Source organism: Barbus barbus, assembly GCF_936440315.1.
Source record: "Barbus barbus genome assembly, chromosome: 28".
NCBI classification, from domain to species: Eukaryota; Metazoa; Chordata; class Actinopteri; order Cypriniformes; family Cyprinidae; genus Barbus; species Barbus barbus.
The window spans coordinates 14,174,858-14,197,111 of record NC_136756.1 but is presented as its reverse complement, the minus strand read 5'-3'; the positions used below and the strand labels follow the sequence as shown (position 1 = coordinate 14,197,111).

At 37.2% G+C, this 22,254-nt stretch overlaps 2 protein-coding genes across 2 annotated transcripts in view; both read left to right on the top strand.

Moving 5' to 3' along the window:
• ncs1b (neuronal calcium sensor 1b) overlaps positions 1–5,429 on the top strand; it is a 33,727-nt gene extending 28,298 nt beyond the window's left edge. The window contains exons 5-8 of the mRNA XM_079383248.1: positions 883–971; positions 1,077–1,154; positions 2,179–2,301; positions 3,900–5,429. Of these exons, the coding sequence (XP_079239374.1) occupies positions 883–971; positions 1,077–1,154; positions 2,179–2,277 (266 nt within the window). The 3' untranslated portion in view covers positions 2,278–2,301; positions 3,900–5,429. The remainder of the gene's footprint in view (positions 1–882; positions 972–1,076; positions 1,155–2,178; positions 2,302–3,899) is intronic.
• A 3,682-nt stretch (positions 5,430–9,111) lies between these two features.
• The window catches only part of hmcn2 (hemicentin 2), an 81,950-nt gene continuing 68,807 nt past the window's right edge, over positions 9,112–22,254 (top strand). Inside the window, exons 1-4 of the mRNA XM_079382709.1 lie at positions 9,112–9,375; positions 14,291–14,361; positions 15,815–15,973; positions 17,040–17,162. Coding sequence (XP_079238835.1) covers positions 9,123–9,375; positions 14,291–14,361; positions 15,815–15,973; positions 17,040–17,162 — 606 coding nt within the window. The 5' untranslated portion in view covers positions 9,112–9,122. The remainder of the gene's footprint in view (positions 9,376–14,290; positions 14,362–15,814; positions 15,974–17,039; positions 17,163–22,254) is intronic.

Below are 22,254 nucleotides of genomic sequence, written 5' to 3'. Positions count from 1 at the left end.
TATTTTGTAAAATTGATTACATGTGAAATTACTTCAACGTATAACAACCAAAGCAATTTTCTCACTGATATTAAACAGACTCTTTTACATATATGGGTCACGTACCGCCTCTTTCTCTGTTGACTCTTCACCCCAGGCACTGACCTGTGTTTGCACTCTGCTGTGTGAGTTGTAGGATTGCCTTTTTGTTGTAGATGAGTGGAATGAAGTAGGGCTGTATGGGTGGGACGTCCTGGAGTCCTGGAGTGAAGAGAAAACCATAGATGGCGAGATGAAAGAGTCGCTCTTCACTGCTGTAATTGCAGTGCAATGATTTGGCTCATACAAAGCATGCCTTTATCACCCAATCCTGCATCTGTCATTCACTTTAACTGTCAAACTTTAAGTCAAGCACTTTTTCACACAGGGCCATGTGGGTTTGGATTTTGATTTCCCTTCATAAAAAAACCCTTCACTTAAAAACTGCATTTTGTGTTTACTTGTGTTATCTTTGATTAATATTTAAATTTGTTTGATGATCTGAAACATTAAAGTGTGACAAACATGCAAAAAAATAAAAAAAATCAGGAAGGGGGCCAACACTTTTTCACACCACTGTGCATGTATATATATATATATATATATATATATATATATATATATATATATATATATATATATACACACACACACACAAAACAACTCATTTTTCTGCTTGATATTTATCATATTATTTTAATTATAAACACACTGTATTGCAAATAGTTGACTGTTTACTTTGTTAATTTTCTCGTTATTTCCCTACAGTGGCTAATGAATCGGAAGTCTTGCACATTCACAGAAAATTTTAGCAGCATAGTATTTCTGCACACACTCACTATGACTTCTTGTTACACGCTTTAGGGGCCTTCAAGCTTTATGATCTTGATAACGATGGCTATATCACACGTGATGAAATGCTCAATATCGTAGACGCAATCTATCAGATGGTGGTAAGTCACCGTTCATTTCAACTGTAATTGCAGTCGGAACATATGGCATTCATTTAATGAGTAAAATCTCTCAGATGTCTTTAACATTACTTGCATTTTTTTAAGGGAAACACAGTGGACCTTCCAGAAGAAGAAAACACTCCAGAGAAGAGAGTGGATCGCATTTTTGCCATGATGGATAAAGTACGGATATGTCCTTTCTTCTTGACCCCAATCATACCGAACCAGTTAATAATCCAAACCAGTGTTATTATGCAGCAGGCTGTTTAGTTTATTCAATTTGAGGATTTATTTGATTTAATCTGTGGAAATCACTTAAGCAGACTAACTGCAAAATATTTTCTTGGTTCTGCAAAAGAAAGAATGTGCACAGATTTGTAATGACATGAGAGTGAATAAATATTGACAGACTTTTCATTTGTGGGTGGACTATTCCTTAAAGACTAAGGATTTTTATGCAGCCCAAACACAACAGTAATGATTAGCGATCAACCATCACTAAACCAAGTCAAGAAAGTCGCTAATTTATTGCTCTGATTCAATTTACTAGCCACATTCTCATCATCAATCCAGTGCAGATCAAGGATGCGGTAGGGAATAAGAGCTCATATTTGCGGTAAAGCTAGCGTCACTAACGCTGCCCTCAGGTCTATAAACGCCATTTTGGCATGTGCTACCGCTAACATTGGAGCCTAGCATTAATGCCCACTCAAGCCCTCTTCAAGCCGTGAAAGATGAGATCAGGACTTGTTTGGGAATATTGACAGAGATGGAATGCTGTCCAATACTGTAGCAATCTCAGATCAGAACTGCACCCAATGAGGAACCAGTAGGGTTATTTTAAGGACTTAATGCTTCTTCAAACAAGTACTACACTCAGCCACTGTGGAAAAAAAAAGAAGTTTTCATTGCCTACTCTATGAATTTTTCCTCAATGGATCAGCCCGTTAGCACTCGCCCCCTGCTTGGCATATGGAGCATCTTAAATGTGGAAGAGTGTTTTTTCCTCATGCATAATTGAAAATCCTCATGGCTGTTTTTTTAGTATCCTCTCGTTTGTAAACTGATATAACCTTAAAGTCTATTCCACATTCGTTTGAAGTGTCATGCATTCGCATATAACCACAAACAACCTTAAAAAAACACATTGTTATTTGTACTCAGCATTTGAGACAGTTGTGATTCTAAACAATGTTTGTTTACCCAGAATGCTGATGGGAAGCTGACCCTGCAGGAGTTCCAGGAGGGATCAAAGGCAGATCCCTCTATTGTCCAAGCTCTGTCACTCTATGATGGACTTGTATAGTAGCAGCTTGTCTTAAGCATACAGGTATGTTGTGCTGAATAGAAATGCAACCTGCAGTTTCATTAAATCCTGACTACAGTACAGCCAATATTTTTGTATATTCATAATCATTGGCATACACTGATAGCAGTGTAAAGAGAAGAGTCACAAAGTCCTTAGTAGAAGAAAACAGGGCATTTGTCCAAATGTGATGCACCCATCACTCACTTAAATTAGTTATTTAGGAGCTGTCTTCCAGTAAGTGCCAGCAAAAGGGTATAGAAAGAGATATATCGAAATGGGCTGATTGTTTTTAGATTTAGGATGTCCATTTTATCCTTTGGAGTTTTATAGCCTTTGCTGAATGACAGATAAGTTCTATTAAGTGAGTAATTGGTGGAATGACACTATTATTGTTATTTATGTGTTTCTGGCATTAAGATCACATCAAGGTCAGGTATGCATCCATTTGCTGGCCTTATCTTACCTCATGGAAGTCATATTGTCAGCTTGTGTGCAAATAAACTTACAGCAGCATTGAGCGAGAGTTGTACATCTTTCAGAATTAAATTGAAAAAGCCTTGTATATGATTCAGTTTCTGAATTTAAACTTGAATTTGATCTTTGTCTCTTATATGGTGGAAGAGCTCTTTTTCCATGAATTCCATAATTTACTCATATTGAAGCATTTAATAAACTTGAGAATTAATATCATTGTTTAATTAATTAACTCAATTGGTCTTTATAATACGACTCGATGGATCTTTATAATAAATAGATTAAAAACAGTACATTGTATATTTTGTGGTGCTTTATGGCAAAATTAACGTTTATTAACTAATTAATTGTTTTGAAAGTTTGGCATTTTAGAGAAAAGCGACATTAAGGGGGAAATGTTTATAAGTTGAGGAAAAAGTATATTCTGCATTTCAAGGGATACATGGAAATAAACAGTCAATGATGCAATTATTTTTATATTGTTGCAGAACTTGTGTTGAACTAAAGAAATTAAAGCTAATGAACTAATTAAAACTACAATTTAGTCAATTCCTCTTCCTGTCATTCCGATTCAAAATCAGTTTTGAACATTCTGTTGTTCATCAGCTGGATTTCATCACAAACTCATGAATTGAAAGTGAGCTGTTTCTTAAAGGGATAGTTGACCCAAAAATTGAAATTTTGTCATTAATTACTCACCCTCATGTCGTTCCAAACCCGTAAGACCTTCGTTAATCTTTGGAACACAAATTAAGATATTTTTGATGAAATCCAAGAGCTTTCTGACCCTGCATAAATAGCAGCACAACTACCACATTCAAGGCCCATTCATTGTTGAATAAAGTCTTTATATTTGTTTTCTTTTTTTCTCACACTTTTATCGTAGCTTCATAAAATTAAGGTTGAACCATTGAAGTCTGCCTTTCTGGGCCTTCTGGGTTCTCTTGCTGTCTATGCAGGGTCAGAAAGCTCTCAGATTTCATCAAAAACATCTTAATTTGTGTTCCAAAATGAACAAAGGTCTTACAGGTTTGGAACGGCACGAGGGTGAGTAATTAAAACAGAATTCTCATTTTTGGGTGAACTATCCCTTTTTATAACATTACCCATCCCTCACTGTGAGCATTTTAATGGCCATTGTACAGGTACGTCAAAGGATCCAGTGCGGTGCCATCCCACAATGCCATTCAAGGAGATGAGTCTTCGTCGTTTGACCTCTCATTCTGGACACTTAAGACTAAGAAGTCTCACCACAAGCAAATCACATTTCAGCACACAATGACAGAAAAGAAGAACCTGTTATCCTGAAACTTGTGTGAGTGTGTTTGTCCACGTGCGTGTGTGTGAGTGTGAGTGTGTGTGTGTGTGTGTGTGTGTGTGTGTGTGTGAGTGTGTGTGTGTGTGTGTGTGTGAACTGCAGGATCCCTTTGGAATTACACCAGTGCTTGTTTTCTGCCGAACAAACATACTGGAGACTATATGGATGGCACTGATTGTTAAAGAAAAGCATGCTGTAAAACCTAAATTATAAATGTAAATATGTGTGCACTTTTCATATTTTTGAATCATACTTTGCTGGGATATTGTGAATGTGTGCTTCATATATAATTTAAGAGACTGTTGATATTTTATTTATTTCTTGTTTACCTTAAAGTGAATGGATCGCAGCTGTTACAAGCCTCAACGTTTCTAAAAGCCTCTTGGAATGAAAGAATTTAATCCTGTTTTGCTTGTGAAAGGAGATTCATTTATTATAGTTGTGATACACAGCTACCATTGTGAAGAGTGCACTGCCCATTCATTGCTGGCAAAAGTCATTGCGAAGTCCTCAAGCTACTAAACAAGGCACTGTAACCAAGCAACATGCTACACTCTTATTCCTGAACAGCTGCACCTCAAAACTGATGTAAGCACCTCTGTAATGAAGAAACAATCAGTCCACCAACTTAAACTACACCTCTGTATTTGTCTTTTCCTGTGTCGTTTTCCTGTCAAACAAAAGTCATAGACTTGAACTATGACATTATCCTCTCAAAGCAAGTAATTGGGTATGTGCCGGGCGGGTTTGAGTGGGCATCATGCTTTATCAGTCGCTCTCTGGCTATTGATTAAATTAGAGTCACCGCATAATTGCCTCTAAAGTTATTTTCCGTCTGTAAGTAAGATGGAGGTTTTAATATCTGATGTGTCCCCTCTTGATATTTCAACAATGGCTGCTTCCATTTTCATCACTGTGTGGTATGTGTAGAATTGCTGTGCTCATAATAGGACAGTGTTCCATAGTCGCACAGACCTTGTATTCCATCAGCACAATGGATTCGCTGGCACGCTTTCAAAACAATTCACTGTGGTCAATGAATCCCTGAAATAATCAATTTTGTCACCCTAAAAGAGCATAAATCAAATTCACAGAAAATAGACATCTCAGTCTCCATGTGCCATTTTCAGAGAATCACAAGAGCATTAAGATTTTTTATATATATATTTATTCAGCAAGGATGCATTAAATTGATAAAAAGTACAAGTAGTGTCATTTATGAAGTTTCAGATGTTTTCTTTTTCAATTAAATTCTGTTGTATAATACACTCTATATTCATAAAAGAATTTTGAATGAAAATGTATCAGTTTCCACAGAAATATTAAGCATAATAATAATAAATGTTCTTTGCACACCAAATCAGAATGATTTCTGCAGGATCACGTAACACTGAAAATTCAGCTTTGCCATCCCAAGAATAAATTACAATTTAAAATACACTCAAATGGACGGTTATTTTTAATTGTAATAATATTGGACTTTTTTTGTATTTTTCATCAAATAAACAAATATCTCAAGAAATATGTGTATATAATGTATTTAAAATATTATTAAAATAGTCTATTAAAATGTATATGAAATTTATTTAATATATAAAATGTAAAGCATTATTGTTTAAAAATTATCTATTAAAATGTAATATTACTACTGGTTACTGTTGCTTTTAAGAAATCATGAGAGAAAAAAATAGGGAAAAATAAAATTGCATATTTATGTCAAACAAATATAATCAGTCATCTCTCACACAGTATAAATGGAACTCACATATAAAAAATATAAAAATGCTGTTATCGTTAAAAAACCCAAAATACTGTATCGTTTCAATTATGGCTGAAGGTTTTTATTATTTATTTATTTTTTTCTTGGGGATGCATGGCACTGCAACCTTGCAACAGTTCATGAAGGCACACAGGGGTTTTAGGTATCAGCCATGTCGTGTGATGGCTTGTTGCTGGCTCTTGAAAGTTCATGCCTAGCCCTGCAGTAATGGAGCTCTCATTGTGCATCTACGGCACGTCTTCCGTTTCATTATGCAGCACTCAAGGCCGGTGGCCCAGTCAACACGACATCTGGGACTTCTGAATCAGCAATAACTAAAAGGGTTCTCGCTGACTAAAATAAGACAGACCCCACGCTCAGCTCGCAGGCTTAGTTTCCCTATCCAGCACTAAAACAAAACAGACTTCACACCCTAGTCACATGGGACAGCTAGAGAATAACAGTGAATAGAGGAGGAGAGGAATGTATGTATCGCACAGGCACGAATTGTTACATGAAGGGTCATAAACATGTTTTTTGCAGTGAGGTCTGGATTATTTATCCCACATTGTTAAGTGCAGCGGGTGATGAACCGGCTGTTTGGAAAAATGAGAAGACTTGGAAAGATGCAGGCAAACAGCATGTTGGAGTATTTAATTTTAACAGACGCACTGTTGTTCTAATAGTAAACTGATATTGAAATATGTAAACTTTTTATTTGTCTTTTCATTATCATTTTGCTTTTGGTTTAAAATGTTTCCATTACTGTTAAGTTAGGGGATAGTTCACCCAGAATTCAGCATTTGCTCACCGCCATATCAGTCCAAAAACTGACTTTCTTTCTTCAGTGGAACACAAAAGAAGATGTCTTGAAGAATGTTTCGATACAGTATAATGAAACTCTGAAACAACAAAACTACACTGGATCCATTGACTTTCACTGATATTTCTCGAAATATCTTGTTTTTTGCAGAATTAATGGAATACCATCTTTTGTGTTCAACAAAATAAAGAAACTCATACAGGTTTGGAACAACTTGAGGGCAAATGAATGACAGAATTAAATTTTTTTGCGGAACTATTCCATTAAAAATAAAGGTTCTTTATTGGCGTCTATGGTTCCTTGAAGAACCTGTAACATCTACAGAACTTTTCCATTGCACAAAAGGGTCTTATAGTTAAAGTATAGTTAACATGGCCTTAAAACTAAGAAAAAAAAAATGGTTCTGTTAAAAACTGTTCGCTGACAGATTCTTTGGGGAACCCAAAATGGACCATACTGCAAAAAAAAAAAAGTTTAGAATCTTTATTTTAAACAGTGCTAGTAAAGACTTCTACAATAACCAAACATAACTATATACCCATGCTGAAGATGAAATCATTTCCTAAGTTCAATGTCTTTGAATGGCATTGTGTCATTTGGCAAGGCTATTTGGGTGCGTCTTGATCATTTAACCAACCATGTGCTGACCTGAGAGCAATTTCTTGTTGTTTTAGATCAAATTATCGCATAAACAACATCTGTATACTGTCATAAAGCCTATGCTATTTCTTTTTGGTTTCATTCCAGAAAAATCTAAAGGCTACCATGTAAATAGTACTGACTGCTATTTTTTGGAGGTTATTGGGTCATTGACATCCTCAAAAACCTCCTTTCCTTCCTTTTTTGTAATGTTCTGTTATCAACTTGACAGCATTTGCTGCCTTGTTATCAAGTTAAAGCAACAATAAATGACATTATGACCATAAGCTGCGTGAGGATTGATTGATGTATCTGAGAATTACTGACAGCAGCATCATTTATCCGGATATACAAAGGGGTCAAGGCGTATCCGGAGTCTTTCCTTTCAGAAAGCATCTGGGATGCCTCTACTGGAGCCTTGTCATTTATGCTGCACGTTAAACCCAGTCCAGAGAATAGCATGTATATTATTAGCTGTGTGGCAGCTGAGTATAAACTCACTCTATTAATAAACCTAAAATTATTTCAACCCTATCCATGCACTAAATATTCCTGTCAAAAAGAATGTAAGAGATGTTGGGGCTAGTTGTCACAAAGGCTATATTTTAGTATCTGTTATGTTTTGAGTCTAGTAACACCAGTGTATGTTTTCTCTATTATCGGTTTTGTATGTTAGTTTCAAATGCTCGTAAATTAGAATACCTTTCATGCATTCTGTCCTCAAAACTCCACAATGGAATGGAAAGTGGTTTTAGTGTGAACACAATAAAACCACACTGGCATAGTTACATAAGCCAATTATTTTAACTGAAAGTTTGAAATGTGTTTTTAGGACAAGGGTATTTTTCATAAATGTCACAAATTTTGAATTATAATGTAATCAACTCTTATTACTTTATTTCAAATTACATATTTGTTTTACTGTTTAAATGTAGATTACAAGCCTATAATAAGCTGTTTAATAATATAGGTTCATTTGTGACAACATGCCCCACTGTTTTTTCAATTATTTTTTTCCAGTGAGATAACAGTGGAACCGCTTTCTTTTAGCCAAGACTTTGAGGTATGTGTCTACTCAAGAGACTTTCAAAAAGAAACCTCGGAAATATGTACTAGAGTAAATGAAGACAACTTGCCCCACATCAGTCCTCCAGTCACACTTTACATTTCAGTATCAACGAAGTAGTGTTAGAAAGTAATTGCATAAGTGCTGAGCAACACTAATGTTGATAAACATCCTGTTTTGTAGTAGAGTTGCTTGTCAGACTTTGTTATTGTAATGTAGAAGATGGGCACAACAATATACAGTGTTATATACAGTGTTAAACAGTATTCCATCTCTCTCATGGCAGTTGGCACGGGTTTCTTGAGTAGCTAGCTCCCTGTTAAACTGGAGCAGGCCATGTGGGATGGGGCTGGGAGTCACAGTCGGGTCAAGTTACACACAAAAAAATCAGGTTGTAAGGACTCCTCACACCCCTCCCCAACACTGCAGTGTTCAGCTCCAGAGGGTCCACGCGCTTCTTACAAGTTTTCTCCGAAACTCAGCCAAGGATGGGACAAGACGCAGGGAATTTACTCCATGTAGAGTTTGCCCAGCGCGAGTAGGACTATTTACATCCGAACATTTTTTCTACGAACAAGGCACTTGGTCGAACTCTTCAGGGACAATTTAAAACGTTTTTCTTTGTAAATTAAGTGATTATCCTTTTTTCTCCCACAATCACTTGGTTTACATCTTTTACATTTTTTAATAATTACTTTTTTTTTTTTAGGTTATTTCTTCATATGACTCGTTTAAATAGAGGTCTAATGAATTTCCAGCAAGAATGAAGTTTCTCGTTAGTTTCCTCATTTTGGCGCTGACCACCAGCGCGCTCTCCTTATCCGTCTCGCCGGTGAAGAGACACTCCGGCGCGGATGACAGCGCCTCAACACTGGCCTTTGTCTTCGATGTTACCGGCTCTATGTACGACGATCTCAAACAGGTGATAGATGGAGCTTCTCGGATCTTGGAGAGAACCCTGAGCCGCAGAACAAGACCGATCAATAACTTCGTGCTGGTTCCTTTCCATGATCCAGGTAGTTGCACAATGCTATATTTCAGCTTTATTATTAGAGGCAATTAGCTATTAATGATCCATGTCAATTACTTTACCTCATAAAAGTGATTCCGTTAAATAAATAACTTCTGACGGAATCTAAATGTCTAAAATACCAAGGAGTAACACTTGGTGAAGTTTGTGAGGCCAAGCATTAAAGAATGGCAGGGAACTAATATGAACAAAGGTGTTCGGGCTGCTAGGAACATCTTCACCACCAGGGACCGCTGAAAGGTAGTGATCCATGGCATCATGACGTTTAAGGTGCACTGTCAGGTTTTGCTAATTACAGAAGATTTACAAGAGAGAGATTAAAATCATTACAATTACTTTACATTTTTAGAAGTATGTTTATTTTACATGTAGCAGGTTGCCCTCTCATAAGAGCCACCATGTTAACATCAACTAGTTATGACCAACTTACTACTTCTACTATGAAAAAAATGACAAAACATGATTACTTTATATTTTTACAAATAGAATAAGTATGAAAGGAATAGGAAAACTCACCAACAATGTTGACATTTAATCCAATAATGTCCATTTACATGCTAAGAAATCAAGAAAAATAAACGAAAAGGAATGAAACAAAAAATAAACAAACAGGTGTGCTGTGAAATTACAGCAGTTAGTAAATGCATCCAGGCTAATAGGGGTCAAACAGAAAATGCTGGGTTAAATACAACCCAGTGCTGGGTAAAATATGGACAAACCCAGCGACTGGGTTGTTTTGACCCAGCAGTTGGGTTACTGCTCAGAAAGTTGGGTTAAACATTTAACTCAACTGTTGGTGGAAAACAACCCAATCGTTGGGTTTGTCCACAATTATCCCAGCATTTTTAGAGTACATGTTATCGACACCATGTTGAATTTAACGTTGAAGAAAATGAGTCTGTGAGGGAAAGACTTAAAATCTTTACAATAACATGTATTGTGTAAATTTTTTTTCAACAAAACTGTTTTATGCAGCTTTTGTATATAGAATTTTTTCCCACTAAGACATTTTATCAGCTGCACTGTTGGTGTGTTGTCAAACAACAGTATAATACATTATACACACTACATTTCCATCATCACAGCCTCATTTTCATTTCTGTCAAATTTAAATATAGTGCTACCCTGACTAAAATCTATAAGCTAAATATGAACAAAAACTCATTGAGTGCACCTTTAAGCAACAGGTGATAGATGGAGCTTTCATACATTTCAGACATTGTGAGTCATTTTTGTGTAATGCAAAATTTCTGCAACTTAATCAGCAAATCACATCAGAATTTTCTAATTTCTATTACTGTATGTTTGTGACGCTCATGAAATCTGTTTAAATTCTACATCTGGTCACAGATTGCAGAGAGAACACTGTGTTCTCAGGTACGCTTACACAATGTAGCCTAGTTCAAACCAGCTATCTGTTAGCCTTGGGGGGGCAGGGTGCCCAAGGAGCTGATGAGAAGCACATGTTGTCTGGTAGTATGTAATTAACACAATCACCCCCAGTCCTCCATCCAATTCTCCGGAAGAGTCAACCCAGCCCCCCAGTCAGAGGAGAGACGTCAGTCCTAGACTGGTAGGGGGATGGTGCCAGTCCTTCCCTCACCATTTAATGTGGCCTTCCCTTGGGGACCTTGTAAACAACTGAGATCACAAAGTCAGCTGGTGACAGACAGAAAGGCTTTACAGAAACACAACTTAATGGCCCCTCACAGCTGAGCGAGGGATGGAGAAAGTGCAGAAAATGAAAACGCATATTATAACTGGTTGCATTGCTGCTTCAGTTCATTAGTATTTGTGTTTGTGTTTCGAACCCTGCTGGAAGAAACTAAACCAGCTTCAGTTGGTTTGCTGGCCTTAGCTGGTTTAAGCTGGTCTAGCTGCTCTCTCAAGCTCATTTACAGATAGTTTAACAGTTTTAAGTATACAAATGCCCAAGCAATCAAAACAGACCAGCCTATGCTTGTTCTTCCAAGCCAGTTTACAGATGGTTTAACTAGTTTTATGTTTACAACTTTCCAAAACACCTCAAAACTAGCAAAACAGACTAGCCTGGCCATACTATGCTACTTTTAAGCAGAGAATGTTTATAAAATAATAATATTAAATGATCATATTTATGTTAATAACATCCTTAATACATAAGTTTTTATATAAGTTATTATATTATAATATAATATAATGTAGGCTGAAGCAAACATTTAATCAGCCTTAGTTTGTTTGCTGGTTTAAACTGGTGCAAGCTGATTTAGAGATGGGTTGCATCATAGCATGTTTTTAATGTGAATATTGACAAAATCATTAATGTAAGTGTATATAATGTGATATAATTATTTCTAATGTAATATATCACAAAAATACAATTGGATTCAATCTAAAGTTTGTTGGCATTCAGTGCTGAAGAGCATAACTTAAATGTTTTTATTAAATAATGGTGTATTGATCTGTCCTATTCGCTCTCAAAGGAAGATATACTTCTACTCAGACATAATCCAAATTTTTCTCCTTTGTCCATTTTCCCAAAGCACTGTCAAACTGTAATCCACCTCTTTGTCTTCTATTTTTAATATCTTTTAAAATTATATATATATGTATATTTTTCGGTCGGAGTAATAAAACATGTGGGATATCTGACCCATACTCAGATCATAAACAATGCATCTTCTTTATGCTTTTTCATCCATGTGCCGTATATTCAGCTCTCTAATCAATCAGCTTCTGAGTGAGTCCAAATAAGTGCCAAATTCAGGGAGGACACAATTCATCTTGAGACGAATAAATGGGAGAGATAGACACAAGAGATATACTAGTGAAAGGGGAAGAGGTCAGAGATTAGCTAGGTGGATGATGACAATCCTAAAGAATGATGCAATGAGGTTATGCACCCAAGTCTAGTATTGCTTGAGGACTGCTGAAATTTTGCATGGTCTTTAATTTATTGTCTCAGCTGTCAAAAGTATCAAGACTGTCATTTGTATCCGCAGATGTTGATGAGATAGAATCCGGGACAAATGTGTTTTGTGATTAGGAGTTGGCTGGGTCTGTAGCTAGTTTGTTAGTCTGATCTAGAGACAGTCATTAGTAGGGTCGTATCTGTGGAAGAAGCTTTGGTTGTACCTAATCCGCACTGTTTAAACTCTTTAATTAGGGCGAAGAAGGTTAATCTTTTAAAAACTCCTGCTCCCCAGGGATATGCTTGTGGAAGTGTTGTGATAGACTTTCCAAAAGTATGGTCACGTAAAGCCTTTTTAAAGCTTTTGTACACAGTTAATATGTACAGGTCCTTCTCAAAAAATTAGCATATTGTGATAAAGTTCATTATTTTCTGTAATGTACTGATAAACATTAGACTTTCATATATTTTAGATTCATTACAACACAACTGAAGTAGTTCAAGCCTTTTATTGTTTTAATATTGATGATTTTGGCATACAGCTCATGAAAACCCCAAATTCCTATCTCAAAAAATTAGCATATTTCATCCGACCAATAAAAGAAAAGTGCTTTTAATACAAAAAAAGTCAACCTTCAAATAATTATGTTCAGTTATGCACTCAATACTTGGTCGGGAATCCTTTTGCAGAAATGACTGCTTCAATGCGGCGTGGCATGGAGGCAATCAGCCTGTGGCACTGCTTAGGTGTTATGGAGGCCCAGGATGCTTCGATAGCGGCCTTAAGCTCATCCAGAGTGTTGGGTCTTGCGTCTCAACTTTCTCTTCACAATATCCCACAGATTCTCTATGGGGTTCAGGTCAGGAGAGTTGGCAGGCCAATTGAGCACAGTAATACCATGGTCAGTAAACCATTTACCAGTGGTTTTGGCACTGTGAGCAGGTGCCAGGTCGTGCTGAAAAATAAAATCTTCATCTCCATAAAGCTTTTCAGCAGATGGAAGCATGAAGTGCTCCAAAATCTCCTGATAGCTAGCTGCATTGACCCTGCCCTTGATAAAACACAGTGGACCAACACCAGCATCACTGACTGTGGGTACTTGACACTGGACTTCAGGCATTTTGGCATTTCCCTCTCCCCAGTCTTCCTCCAGACTCTGGCACCTTGATTTCCGAATGACATGCAAAATTTGCTTTCATCCGAAAAAAGTACTTTGGACCACTGAGCAACAGTCCAGTGCTGCTTCTCTGTAGCCCAGGTCAGGCGCTTCTGCCGCTGTTTCTGGTTCAAAAGTGGCTTGACCTGGGGAATGCGGCACCTGTAGCCCATTTCCTGCACACGCCTGTACACGGTGGCTCTGGATGTTTCTACTCCAGACTCAGTCCACTGCTTCCGCAGGTCCCCCAAGGTCTGGAATCGGTCCTTCTCCACAATCTTCCTCAGGGTCCGGTCACCTCTTCTCGTTGTGCTGCGTTTTCTGCCACACTTTTTCCTTCCCACAGACTTCCCACTGAGGTGCCTTGATACAGCACTCTGGGAACAGCCTATTCGTTCAGAAATTTCTTTCTGTGTCTTACCCTCTTGCTTGAGGGTGTCAATGATGGCCTTCTGGACAGCAGTCAGGTCGGCAGTCTTACCCATGATTGCGGTTTTGAGTAATGAACCAGACTGGGAGTTTTTAAAAGCCTCAGGAATCTTTTGCAGGTGTTTAGAGTTAATTAGTTGATTCAGATGATTAGGTTAATAGCTCGTTTAGAGAACCTTTTCATGATATGCTAATTTTTTGAGATAGGAATTTTGGGTTTTCATGAGCTGTATGCCAAAATCATCAATATTAAAACAATAAAAGGCTTGAACTACTTCAGTTGTGTTGTAATGAATCTAAAATATATGAAAGTCTAATGTTTATCAGTACATTACAGAAAATAATGAACTTTATCACAATATGCTAATTTTTTGAGAAGGACCTGTAATGTAGCTGTTTCTTGATTCCTTGTTTTTCCTCTCCAGACATCGGTCCTGTTTCCATCACTACTGATCCCAAGAAGTTCCAGAAGGATCTTCAAGAGCTGTTTGTTCAGGTGGGCACCAGTCGAGAATGAAAAAAAATCCCTATATTATAAGGATTCATTTTTTTTTTTTTTGGATAGGGATCCAGTAATCATTTGAAAAATCAAGTTATTTGATAGGGGTTCACTTATATTAGTTGGTTTACTGGTCCTAGCTGTTTTAAGCTGGTCTAGCTATTCTTCCAAGCTGATTTATGGATGGTTTAACTGTTTTAAATGCCCCAAATACCAGCCTGACCATGCTGACTGTGCATTTTTTAACCATAGAATGTTTATAGAATATCATTAATATAAGTGAAGTGACATACTGCCAAGTATGGTGACCCATACTCGGAATTCATGCTCTGCATTTAACCCATCCAACGTGCACACACACAGCAGTGAACACACACACACACCGTGAACACACACCCGGAGCAGTGGGCAGCGATTTATGCTGCGGCGCCCGGGGAGCAGTTGGGGGTTCGGTGCCTTGCTCAAGGGCACCTCAGTCGTGGTATTGAGGGTGGAGAGAGCGCTGGACATTCACTCCCCCCACCTACAATCCCTGCCGGCCCGAGACTCGAACCCGCAACCTTTGGATTACGAGTCTGACTCTCTAACCATTAGGCCACGACTTCATATAAGTATTTATATTATAATATAAAACAGGTACATCATTTGAGAGTGATTAATCATTTTTATTTGACCATTGATCCTTTCAATATTCCCAGTATTTTATCACGGATTCACCAATATTAAAACAATATTTATTTTAATGGAAATATTATTTTAGTCACTTTAAAAAAGTCTTTGCTACAAGTATAATTAGACATCACAGAATTATAATAAACAATGTGGAAAAAATAAACATTTTATATTAAATATACAGTAAAATAAAATAAAATATTAAATTCACGTCATGTAACGCTCACTTAAAGTTCTATATGAGATAATAGATTTATATCATTCAAATCATCAACAACTAATTGTTGCTCCAACCATAATTTCTTAATCTATCAAACTGCATTGACTGGTTAAAATGATGTCCTTGCTTTATTATGCCACACTAGATTACTATAGAACTCATTGTTCTGCCTGCACCACCACCTCTATCACTTCCACACATATTTAGCCTCCACACCTCTCTTGGTAACTTTGCTCAGGTGTTTATACTTGTATTCTTAAGCATCAAAAGACACAGCAGTCATTGGCATCTTTCTTCATAAATCACCATTGAATCATATTCTGTACTTTGTGTTCTTATTTGCTCTCTGTGGCCTCTGCTGAGTATCTTGGCTCGTTTCATCACTTGATCTGTCTTCAGCGTTACAGTTTTATTAGCATTCTGTTCTTATTGTACCTTTGGGCTCTAGAGTAAGTACTGGAACTTGTACCCCGAGCCAATACAATATGCGCTTTCTTGTGCTCTGGTTAGTGCATAAATGTTCATGTCAATGATGAAGGTCTTGTTGTTCTCTCTCAGGGTGGAGGGGATTGTCCAGAGATGAGCATTGGGGCCATCAAGAAGGCTCTGGAGGTCTCTCTACCTGGATCCTTCATCTATGTTTTCACAGATGCCCGAGCCAAAGATTATCGCTTGAAAAGAGATGTTCTTCAGCTTGTACAGCTCCGACAGTCCCAGGTAACGACAGATCTTTGAAGTCTTTTTGCAATTCTTTTCAGTGCAGCTGGTGATGCAGAAATCATGCTTTGTCTTTAAGGGAATAGCTCATCCAATAATGAAAATTTGCTGGAAATGCACTCACCCTCAGGCCATTCAAGGTGTAGATAAGTTTGTTTCTTCATCAGAACAGATTTGGAGAAATTTAGCAGTATGTCACTTTGTCACCACAGAACCTGATTTTACCAAGTGCAACATGTTCCTGGAACAACATTGTGATTAACCAATCAGATTTGAAGAACCAGTTTATAGTTTTTGTGAAGTTTAGGCTTACAATCAGTGTTTGGTGCTTGTACATCAGTGTCATTCACCTATCATTTCCTCTGATTTGAGGGATTACTCATGGTTAAGGTTAGGTTTCGGTATAGGGATATGGTCAAGACAAAATTTTGGGATTAAAATGTTGTTCTAGGAACACATCTAACTCAGCAAAATCAGGACGTGCCTTGGTCACCAATGGATCCTCTGCAGTGAATGGGTGCCGTCAGAATGAGAATCCAAACAGCTGATAAAAACATCACAATAATCCACATGTAGTCCACATGACTCCAGTCCATCAATCAGCTTCTTATGAATTGAAAAGCTGCATGATTGTAAGAAACAAACCCAGCATTAAGAGTTTTTAACTTCAAACTGTTGATTCCAACTAAAATCTTGTATCCATGATATTGCTTAATATTCTCATCTGAATCAGGAGAGAAACATGCAAAGATCAAGCACTGTTTACAAGAAAAAACAATACAAAACAGTTCTACAGTAAATAAATATGTTGGTGGGTTTTGATGTAAGAGGACAACAGGGTGATGGACTGTTTCACTGGAGGAAACGTTATAATGGATTGGTGAACTGTCTCTTTCAATATTGAGCTCTAAGGTTGTAAAGTCAAGTCAGAAATATAAATATATCACAAGCCATTTAAAAAAAAAAATCTGCTCTTCAAGGAATATACCCTAGTGTTGACATTTAACCCCAACACCCTACCCCCTAACCAAACATTCACACTCATAAACGTCCCATTTGAATCCAGGTTGTGTTTGTGTTGACGGGGGACTGTGGGGATCGGTCTCAGCCGGGATACAGAGCTTATGAGGAGATTGCTGCCACCAGCTCCGGTCAAATTTTTCACCTGGACAAACAGCAAGTCAATGAGGTAAGATGCATGAACTCATATGACTTTCCTATGTATGTAAATTGCAGACACACTCCAAAATTCACATGCTGGAAATGCAGTTAGAAGTAATTTGGAAAAAAAAGAAATTCTATATATATTATATAATTAATATATATTAAGTTTATATATATATATATATATATATATATAGTGTGGAGTCATTATTTTGTATTGCCTTTAATTTAATTTAATTCAATTTCATTCATTTTTGTTTTTTGGAATATTGTCCTTCATGTTAGACAGACCAAAAGGAATGTGTTTTACATTCATCAGCGACTATTTCCTTTGTTAACCTTCTTGATTAAATAGATAAATAAAAATACAAAATGCTTTTCAGTTTTGACATGCTTGCAAAAGAAGTAAGAAAATGTCAAAATGTTTTTTTGGACACACAATAAAGACACAGAAATAACTCCATAGTCTAGTAGTACAGTGTTCATTTATTGTGTAATGTGACCGGGTTTGAGCTGTTGCTTGACTGACCGAGTTTTGACATGTGACTTTAATTTTACAGCTGTATTTTGAATTGTAAAATCCACTTGGCTGAATAATCTGAAGGGGCATGTGTTTAAGTCTGTGTTTCATGGTATGGAGACTAAAACGAAGCATGTTCAGTCATAGTCAGACATGAAAGAAAGCAGACCTTCCTCTTTGTGAGACGGTGGTATCATGCATGTCAACACAGGACATGGCAGAGCCGAAGTCTTCCACCAACAACTATGGAAACAGTAATCTATAAAACAACAAGGCAAAACAGCTTGAAAAGTAAAGAAAAGCACGTTTGCAAGTGTGTATTTGTAATTGGATATTTGTGTTGTTGATTTATGGTCCTGTGGGGGTGGGCAGCTGATGGTAGTTATGTTTGAGAGCTTTAGCACCTGTACGTGTTGCTGAGAGTCTCCGCTGAGGATGACTGTTCAACCTCAAGCTGTTAACACTCTCCAACTCCCCTGCTTGAGAATTGTCTCAAGGTCAGGGTCACACAGTTGCTTTTTAGAGTTCTGACCATACCGAGGCCCCCCCCCCCCCCCCCCCCCCCCCAGCCTTCTCTGTAGTAAGCATTTTTTTGTGCTCTGCTGAAATATTTCATGTGCATTTCTAGATTACAATAATTCAGAAAGTGTAAATCTTGAAAAAGTTAATAGAGGGTTAACACTGGAGCTTTAAATTTAGAATCATTTAATAAACATTTGACTGTAAAGCAAATGTGTGATAAACAATAGAAACATTTTACAATAAGGTTTATCATATTTTTTGAGCAATGAATGAATGAATAAACATGTTTATAATACATTATCTAATGTTAATTTATACAGCTATATAAATATATGAAAAGAAAATATCTTCATTACCATTCAAAAGTTTGGGGTCAGTAAAATATTTTTTGAAAGAGATTAATTATTGTATTGAGCAAGGATGCAATAAATTGATCAAAGGTTACAGTAAAGTCATTTAGAATGTTACAGAAATTTTCTGTTTATAATAAATGCTGGAAAAAAAATCATAGTTTCTACAAACATTTTAAGCAGATACTGTTTCTGAATCATATGACACTTAAGCCTAGAGCAATGGCTGCTGGAAATTCAGCTCACATGAATAAATTATATATATATATATATATGTATACAGTATGTATATTAAAAGTCTGTTACTGAGACTTTTTTGTCCCTATTGGTTCTTCACAAGTGTTTTACCTGTATTTTAAATGACATTCTATTGTGTTTTAGGGTTGAAGGAAATATCCATAAAAATTGCCTGTACCTTTTTCGTTTTTCTACAGATTTTTTTCCCCTGTGTATTCATAGATGCAGAAAATAATCAAAATTATCTAAATCAATAAATACTTTAAAAATATTGTTCATTGTTAGTACATGAAACCAAATACCCAATACACCCTTTTTCATCCCATGTACCTAATCTCCAATATTTTAGATCCAAGTATGAAAACACACTCCCATGTCAGGTGTTTTTTGCTTTTGATTAGTCTATGGGTGGGATTTTGAAAAATGAATGAAGGCAAATCTGTAAATCCGCAGAAACCTCATGATTGTTCTCCACATCTAACCGCAACGGCTCTCTGATAGGAGTTAAATAAGTGAGAGCCAAATCAAATACACACAGCGCTTTGTCATTTTTTTGAGAGGGGAAGGGGGCAAAGACAGGGAGCAGGGCTTATTTTACTTAGTAATCCCGGATATGATCTATCATGCCTGCTCTATCCAGCACAGCTGCCTGTCCAGGGTCCAGGTTGGACGTCTCCAACAGACAGCTCTTTGTGGAGTTGAAGGAGGAGGCACTACTTAAACAAAGGATGGGGCTCAGCTTAATCACTGGAGTGATTTGCAGATAAAGCTTTATGAAAGCGTGGCGGTGCTTTAAAGGGTCTAATGGTGTGGCTGAAACCTCAGGCCGGCCAAGCTCAAGGTGAAGGTTGGAGATTTCGGTAGTGCTGGGCAGGAGACTTTAGTAGTAGTGATGGAAGATCTTGTTTTTTATAGCGCACCTAAACCAGTGATCTTCAACTTTTTTTATTTGGTGGCTATAGTGAGGTAGCGAGGAACTGAAACTGAGTGTTGCATTTGAAGCCAGTTTTTTTTATATTAGTTGATTTTAATAAAATCATACTTTACTCAAAGGGTTTCTAAGGAAAATCTCTTTTATTTGCCGAAACTGTTCACAAATTAGATGCATACACAGAAATGCACATTACTTGATCAAATAAAAATGTCAAGTGAATAAATAAAGAGGGTGGAGGGATAGGATATTTCTTATTATTCCTAAGAGTATTTTTTATCCACAAATCCATTCAGTATGACACTTTCACACCCAAAGTGGTTCAACATTACTTAAACCAGCACATGGACTTCGCCCACAAGTGTTTTCCGTCAAAAAGACCTAATGAGTGTCTGACCAAGTGTATCTAGATCCAGTCTGTTTTTGTCATAGGTGACCAAAGTCTTGTCTGTAATATGGAGAACATTTAGAGGTCACCTTTGAGAGAGGAAGACAAATGTATTAACCTTTTGCTTTGGTGTCACAGGAAAAAAAAAAAGCAGGTGTTAGACATTCTCCACTGAATAGATGAAATTAATTTGGTTAGAGACTTAATTCTCTGGGTCCCTACATTAACGCATTTGGCAGATGCTTTTATATAAAGCAAGTTACAGTGTGTCCAAGTTCCTGTTTTTGTCTGTGTGTGTGGTTCCTGGGTCCCCATAACACAGTATCTTTCCAGTGGAGCATTCAAGGGACAGCTGACACAAAAACTAAAGGACAACATACTTTTAGATGAACTGAACATTTATACAACTTCATGTCATTTTAAACCTGTAAGACTTCTGTAGAGCACAAAAGGAAAAAAGTTGAAGAATGTCCTGGCTTCTCTTATTCATATAATGAAAGTGAGTGGGGACTCTGAATTTCAAACCACCAAAATAATAAAAAATAACTTAAATTTCAGATCTGTTTCTATGACTATGACTTCTTAAGATGTAGGATAAAGTGCATTGGTCACATGGACTACTTTTATGATACATTTTGGTGCTTTTTTGTGCTTGACAGCTCAAGTCCCCATTCACTTTCATTATATAGGTAAGAGATGTTTCTTTCAATTCTCCTCTTGTGTTCCATGGAAGAACAAGGCATTCAGGTTTGGAATGATGTGAGGGTGAGTAATTGAGTACTTTTGGGTAATTTATTATTTACTTTTTGATTATCAGTCCCTTTAAACCATAAGTTATCCAAACAGTGTGGGTGCTAAGCTGGAATTCGGCTCATCCTCAGCTGACCTCCACATCCTTTCCACATCTCTGCTTCCCGACCAACACTCCTCCACAACTAATCTTTGAAGCATGACAGTTTAACTTCCAGAGGAAGCCAGTCTGTTGCCTCCCATTAATGTTTGTCACGCTGGATGTGGTTTCAGGATCCCTTTGGCTTTGTTGATGTCTTTTGCGGGGCACCTTTCAAACCTTTCCTAGATGCAAACAGGCCGTAGTTGACAACATGTCCCTCCGCTATGGTCTTTTTGTCGATTTTCTATCACTAGGCTAATCTTCCCGGCTCCCATGAGACGTCCACTGAAACAGACACTGGTTTGAGCAGATGTAGGTCATTGGTGAGCTTTTTGCTGCTCTGTGGGGGATAGTTGCACATGTGGCACTCATTACAGCTGTTTCCAGTTGTAAACTCCGAAAGGAACCAGCTGCCGTCTGCAGCCAGAGAGAATGAGAGAGCGAAAGAGTGAAAGAAATAGTGGAGAATCTGAGTAATGAAATTATCAAAGGCTACGCTCGCTCCAGTTTTCTCTCTCATTCGTAAATGTATAAAGATGTGTTAAATAAGCGTCGTTCTCGAGGGCTTTATTGAAGCGGTGTTTTCGTTCAGTGTTAAGGACACAGAGCAGCCATTATGTCTGTGCTCAATATAAAAAGGTCAGAACAAATACACACAGCTGCCTCTAAAGGAGTTAATGACTGAAATCTAAAAATACAAACTCTGAGGAAACAGTTTCCTTTAGTTGTTGGTCTTACGCTCTCCTTGTGCTAATAAGCTGCTGTAAAAACACCATTTCCTTTGTGATGTATCAAATTGTCCACAATAATGATCTTTAATTGATGTGTACCTAGTAAAAACCCATGCCCAATTATTCACTATGGGATTTAAAGTTGATTTGAAAGGTATTTAAGATGTTTCAGGTCATTGTAGTGCATTTGAACAGTTGGTGAGTTAAATAATGAACCGAATTTCACATTACCGGCTAGAGGAGTATCATCATGTCCTGGTGCACATCTGCTATTTGGAAAACCTTGCACCTTGCAGTAAAAGTAAATGGATAGTTCACTCAAAAATGAAAACTCAAAATTCTGTCATCATTTACACACCTCATGTTATTCCAAACCTGTTTGATTTTTTTGCACAAAAGTGAAAGATGCAAAAGCACCATAAAATGATCAGAAATGTGGTCCATTAAATTATCTGGTCACAGCTGGATGAGAAGATTATTAGTGAATAATGACTTAATTTGAGAAGGTTCCATCGAATGACTTCAGAAGTATATGGACCATTATGT